This window comes from Haliotis cracherodii, unplaced genomic scaffold (assembly GCF_022045235.1).
Source record: "Haliotis cracherodii isolate W230 unplaced genomic scaffold, xgHalCrac1.p SCAF_19, whole genome shotgun sequence".
NCBI lineage: Eukaryota > Metazoa > Mollusca > Gastropoda > Lepetellida > Haliotidae > Haliotis > Haliotis cracherodii.
The window spans coordinates 20,336,216-20,343,206 of record NW_027266274.1 but is presented as its reverse complement, the minus strand read 5'-3'; the positions used below and the strand labels follow the sequence as shown (position 1 = coordinate 20,343,206).

The window sequence follows — 6,991 nt, the reverse complement described above, 5'->3', positions numbered from 1 at the left end:
ATCAATTATTTGGACCCTGAAGGTAGCGTTGTAGCGAGGGATCACTGTATGTACAACTGTTAACAGTTTATTGAGCATGTTTTATTTTCTCATGCTCTATTGTGTTTACATTATTATATTATGTGAGTTTGTTTACACGGAGTATTATTGTTATTATGGACATTAGCTTTTTTCGAGACTATGATTATATTAAAACTATTACCGCCACCAGCATGTATGTCGAGTCTTATTTGTTATGTTTCAATTTTCGTGGATGCAAACAAATGCAGATCCCCTCAATGATGGATAATTGAAAAACAAATATTTGTCAGTTACGGATGGATACAAATATAAATATAAATGTATATAGATATATATATAAAAACCAACACCATGAAAACTTTTAAGTATGTGCTTTTCAGAGATATATTCTGTTGTCTGCAAGCCCTTGGTGTTGGGCGGCGCCTTGGTATTATAAAATATGATGCGTTTGTTGCATGAATGAAAAGATATGGGGTATATTTTATATTAAAACTTGTAACAAAGCCGTATGAAGGAGTATATTACTCGAGACATATCATGTTAGAATATCTTTGGAAATTAAAATTGGTACATATATACATAGAACTATTCTTCAAACCTCCGTATGAGGCTATGCGAACTCCCCGACATTGAAAAATAATATAGAAAAATTGATATGTATATTTCTATACTACCATGCTGTCATATCACCATATGACAGCACTATTTCCCATGAGAAGGGAATACAAAATGGGAGAAAAATAATGATAATGAGATATATCTTAGTATTCAGTGGACCACCTCTGTGATCTAGTGGTAGAGTCCAGTAAGCGGAAGGTCCGGGGTTCAATCCCTGGCCGCATCATACGATTATACTTGTTGTTACCCTGTCTGGCACTCGGCATTAAGGGGCTAAAACAAGGACTGGTCAGCTCGGAGTCAGTATATTGTGTCTGAGTGGGGTATTCATATTAAACTGCGGCATGGTATCTCAGTGAGCTAGCACTATAATTGGCATAAGTCCGGACTAGTACAAGCAGCCACACACACAGATACATGTGCATGCACGTTGCTCTGTGAGTGCAATAATCTCTGACACAACTTTAAACCCCATTTCACCTCACCACCTAGTATTCTGCGATAATATTCGTGATATAGTTCTTGTACCGATTCCAATCTGTAAGAGGTAGTCAATCTCTTGATCAATCATAGGCTTGTTGCAGACCTTCATTGTGGTGTCCCCTTCTTGAGAGCATCCCAGTTCCATCCTGTCAACTGTACCCTCTGGTAGAGCGATGTCTTTGTTCATCTCACTCGCCAAGATGTGTTTCAGGTTAGTGGTTGTTTCATTCCAATCCATTCTACAAAAGTAATATGCCTTGTATAGAGGAATAGATTCTTAGGTATAATGCAATAATACCTTCTGTTTATTTACTCGCCGGAAATAAACAGGGGATACGCCCTAAAGTACTGTCGGAAATGCTAGAAAACTGCTTTTTGCCTGTTAAACAAAGATATAAGTTTTAGTCTGTTTTCAGTCGTACAAATGGGTATCTCTCATACCCTGACGTCTAGTCGCACGTTTAAGAGGAAGCCAGAAGCTGGAATGTAAACATTAAACTTGTTTCCGTCCGCTTGCGCACGCACCTCCCTATGACATGTCACAAATCTCTCAGCGCGCCTCTGAGCTGGTCGCTCGAGAAAGTCTTTCGCGGTAGACTGCTAGTTTGGATTCTACTAGTGCTTATCGCTTATCTACAGTTGTTCTAATAAAGTAATAATGATAATATGTCTTACCTGTAGACTCCTGGAATGTAATCCTTGGTAATCCATTGTTGTGATCAACGCGTGTTTCGCTGTTTGACAGTGATTCTACACGTGGCAATATGTCGGGCATTTGTGCCTCGTGTCAACGAAAACTGTCTAAAGTGGACCCTCACAAGTATTGTCCTTCCTGCATCATTAAGGACGGGTTTTCAACGTGTTCGTGGGATAAACGTTGTAAAGAATGTGAGAACTTGTCTTCAATAAACTTTAACTTGTATCTTCGTGCGTTGGCGAAGCGGGCCGCTGACCAGCGCTACAAGCAGAGAAGGACATCGGTTGGATCCTTGGACTCTTCACCCTCCACATCAGGCCCTGGGGGTGGCGGGTCGGCCACACCTAAGAAATCAGTTGATAAAGACCCGCCTCAGTCAACTTCTGTTTTCGACAAGTCACGTGACCGTTCGCCTGCTGATGATACTACCCGCACGACTGATCTTCGTCAATCGGTTGATCGAGAGCGTCACTCAACCTCCCCTGTTACGACGGGACCGGGTGGTGACAAAGACCATGAGGGGACTACGGTCCCCAGTCGGTCCGTATCTCGTTCTTCCAATGACGATAGGGACGTCGTGCGGGACGACAGTGGACACAGAAGTCGTTCCCGATTAAGTCGGGACGACAGGTCGAGTGCCTCGTCGAGAGACAGTACACGACACGAGGGCGTCCATCGCCGTCGTGGTCGTCGTAGGTACGATTCAGACGATAACTACGATGGGGATCGTAGTACTTCTACAGTTAGAGATCCTAGCCCTCGTCCCCACGGGGACGTGCAACGTTCTCGCAGGGAGTTTTTGGGAGTTCAGCGTCGTAGTGAAGATAGTGACAGAACGACGACCTCGTCTCACTTTCATATCGACCCGGCTTTGATAGCCCAGATCACGGCGGCGGTCCTCGCCTCGACGGCGTCGACCAAGAAGGATTCGACTACGCCGGGGGTCCATGGCCCGTCAACTAGTACACCGGCTCCTTCATCTACGCCTCCACAATCGACGTCGACGATGGATTGTGACGACAGCCCTCCTAGGCCTCCCAAAGACATCCCAAAGAGTTGTTTGCTTGGCTATCTAACTTTCTACCTGAGTTATCACAAGACGACGACAAACCGACGCGTGCCGGCTTTAAGGTCGGAGATACACCGCAGTCTCTTCAGTTTTCTCCTCCCGATGTCTTCAGAGCCATGGCTCACGATATGGATCATAACTTTGCCTCTGCTCTGCCTGGACAGAGCTTCTGCAAGCCGCCTGGTCGATCTCGTTACCCGATCTATGGCATGCCGTTTTCGTCACCCATGACTAGGGATTTGGATTGGGGGCTACTCTTCAAGAAACCAGCGCCCTCCAAGATTCTAGTAGAAGACAGGCATTTGGAATCCATGGACACTGCTGTTCGTCACCAGCTACAACCGCTTGCTATGCTGTTGACAGCGATCGAGGCCCTCTCAGTGTACTTTGAGGAGAAAGAACCCCAGGACGAGGACGGCAGGACGGTGCCATCGGTCCTCACCTGTATGCAACGGTGGATCTCGGACGTCCTCGCCCAGTCCCGATATGTATCGGGCCAGATTACTACGGCACGTCGCCATGGTTACATCGACTGCACTGACCTACCTGATCGTCATGGCAGGTCACTCCTACGGGCCCCCTGGTCATCGCAACAGTTGTTTGACGGTCGTACCAACAACGTTCTGGACAAGTACTCCAGGGAAGCCGAGCGTGACATCATCATTTCGGCTTCACACAACCTGTCCAGACGGCCACCAGTTTCGAACGCCCCACGACCACGTTACCGAAACGAGAAAGTGCAACGGGCCTTCCGTAGGGACGTGCCTCGACAGCCGTCCCGCAAGAGAGATTCCGACAGGAAAGGTCGCCAGGTCTCCTTTTCCAAGTATCCCAGAGGGGGGAAAGTGCCAGCGGGGGAGGAAGTGAGGTCCCTTCCCCTGCCGTCGCCGTGGTTGGAGTCTCCCCCGGTGACACTACCTTTAGACGAGCTACCGGTAGGGGGGAGACTTCATCACTATGCCCACAAGTGGGTTTTCCTGAACGACCCTTACGTTCAGAACATTTTGACAACAGGCTACACCCCACGCCTGAGATCGACGCCACCACTGACGTCATCCCCGACATTCCACATTCCACCAACGGATCGGCTGACAGAGGCCATCGATTTGTTGGTGGAAAAGGCGGCCGTACTTCGCCTAGGGACATCGGCACCATCGCCGGGGTACTACTCGCCTATCTTTCTAGTACCCAAGAAAAACTCCACAAAGATGCGGCTTATTTTCAATCTCAAAAAGTTCAACGCAAAAGTTCCAACAACCCGACACATTCACCATGATATCCCTCAGCTCTCTGCGTCGGATGATATTACCGAACGACTTCCTCGTCTCGATAGACCTTCAGGACGAGTATCTACATGTACCAATAGCTTCCGAGTTCCAGAAGTACCTCCGATTCGAATACCAAGGTATTCATTACCAGTGGGCGGCCCTCCCGTTTGGAATTTCTACGGCCCCGTGCATTTTCACACGGATCATGAAGACGGTCGTAGAATGGCTCCATCGGCAGGCGATCAGGGTCGCCTTCTACCTAAACGACGGGCTCCAAGCTCACCAATTCACAGAAGCCCTTCAAGAAGAGTTGGCGACCACCCTGAGTCTACTATGGTACCTCGGGTGGATCGTCAACCTTCAAAAGTCGGACTTGGTACCAACTCGGGATCTACAGTACATCGGGATACGCTTCCAGACGGGAGTCAATCTGGTCATGGTACCTCAAGACCGTTGGGACAAGATTGTCAGCAGCGTTCCGAGACTTCTACATGCCCCGGCGGCGGTGCACACGTGGCAGGAAGTCCTCGGTCTGTTGACATCGGCCCAAGACCTGACTCGCCGAGGTCGTCTTCAACTTCGTCTGCTGCAGAGATTGCTGTACCCCCACCTGGAGTTTCCCAATCTCCTGGTTCCACTTCCGGCGCAGCTACGTTGTCATCTGGAGTGGTGGCTCCAGCCGTCGAACGTTTGCGAAGGCGTCTTTATGAGCGAGCCTCCGTTCATACTACACCTATTCGTAGACGCGTCATTGGAAGGCTGGGGAGCGCACTTCGGGGACGACCAAGCGGCCGGGCTGTGGTCGCCAGTAGAAAAGGTCCTCCACATCAACTGCCTCGAGATGGAAGCAGTGATTCGGGCGGTCGAGTTTTGGAAACTTCGACTCCGTCGGAAACGGCTGATGATACAGTCGGACAACTCCAGTCGTCCACTGCGTCAACAAACAGGGAACGACTCGGTCGGCGGCCCTTCTGGACCGGACATTTAGGTTCTTCGCCCTCGTCGACGACTTGGACATGGGCGTACGTGCCCGTCACATCCCAGGGGCCAAGAATGTGATAGCCGACGCCCTGTCGAGACCATCGAGGCCGTCTCCCACGGAGTGGATGATCCATCCGACAGTCTTTCATCTGCTGACAGATCGACTCTGGTTGCCCCAAGTAGATCTCTTTGCAACCCGGTACAACTACCGCCTCCCTCGATTCGTGTCGCCGGTTCCAGACCCACGGGCATGGGACCTCGACGCTCTAGCGATATCGTGGGAGGGTCTAGACGCTTACGCGTTTCCGCCAACGGTGCTGTTACCATCGATACTGGTGAAAGTTCGTCAAACGGCCAACCTACGTCTGCTTTTGGTCGAGCCTTATTGGCCGGCCAGAACGTGGTTCCCGGAACTTCTTCAGATCATCGATCAACCACCGTTCCCGTTGGCAGATCGAGACGACCTCCTTCTTCATCCTCACACCGACGACTTGCATCCGGGGATAAAGAACTTCCAGCTTCATGCCTGGGTTTGCTTAAGAACTCGTTAATGAAGAAAGGCTATTCGGATAAAGCGGCAGCGCTTGTCTCATCGGCACATCGAGTTACGACTCGTAAGCTGTACGATGACAAGTGGACCTCTTTCTCCATTTTCGCCAGGTCTCATGGCTTCAACCCGGCGGTAGCGACCCCACCACAGGTGAAGGAGTTCCTAGTCTCTCTCCGGTCATCTCGGCGTCTGAATGGGTCGACGATCTCGACATATCTGGCAGCTTTGGCTTCAGTGGTGCCGTCTCCTACGGGCGACAAGCTCACTAAAGTACCGGAGTTGCAGAAGATTCTACGTGCCTTCATGGTTGAAGATCAGTCACGTAAATTCCGACCGCCAGCCTGGGACCTCGATGTCGTTCTGCGCAACCTGTCTAGTCAGGCTTACGAGCCTCTCGATCAGGTCGCGTTCGACTTATTGTCTCAGAAAACGGCTTTCCTTCTCTCGCTGGCTACGGCTGTGAGAATTTCGGAAATACATGCCCTTGACGTCGGTCGGATTACGTTCGATCAGCGTAACCATGGCAACGTCCATCTTGGTCTCAAATGGGATTTTTTAGCGAAAAATCAACTTCCTGGCCAGGATCCGAGAATGTTCCACATTCCTTCCTTGTCTGCCATTATGGGCCCTCATGATCACGCTGATCTCTCCCTGGGCCCAGTTCGTGCGCTTCGTATTTACCTGCAGCGTTCTGAACAGCGACGACAACATTTTCGACGGCTGTTCATACCGCTCTCAACCAATGCAAAGAAAGAGATTACACGTAATACTCTCTCATTTTGGTTGAGAGCGGTAATTCTCAGAGCTTACGAGGCGCAAGGACTCGCACCTCCCACCTCCTCTCATCCGCACGAAGTTCGAGCCATCGCTTCAACATTAGCACTCCACAGTAATTGTTCGCTACAAGCTATTATGGAGGGCCGTTTTTGGAGATCTACTTCAGTGTTTGCTTCGCATTATCTTAGAGATATCTCCACAGAAGATGTTGAAGGACTCAAACAGTTTGGTCCACTCGTGGTGGCACAACAGATCTCTCAGAAAAGACAGTGAATTTGTGTTTTATTCACTTTGGAGTTTTTGCTCGACACTTCGTGACATATAACAGGTTACAATAAAAGCTGTTGGTGAATGTACGCATTCTTATGGTTTTTTGTTGCGTGCAGTACTTCTGCTTTTTATTATGGTTATTCGGTGTATGCATCGTCTTCCCATACTTTATAGTACTGCTCGTATTTTTTAGTTACCTTGTATACTGCGAGTTGCTCTGTAACTAAATTATGCGCCGACCTCACTTCGATCCGGGT

General features: G+C 49.2%; 1 protein-coding gene across 1 annotated transcript; it reads left to right on the top strand.

Moving 5' to 3' along the window:
• The first annotated feature begins 1,886 nt into the window (after positions 1–1,886).
• Positions 1,887–5,144, top strand: LOC139466648 (uncharacterized). The gene is made up of 3 exons (XM_071248232.1): positions 1,887–2,950; positions 3,001–4,050; positions 4,175–5,144. Exons 1-3 carry the CDS (start codon positions 1,887–1,889, stop codon positions 5,142–5,144), a joined length of 3,084 nt encoding a protein of 1,027 aa, XP_071104333.1.
• Positions 5,145–6,991: the final 1,847 nt, after the last annotated feature.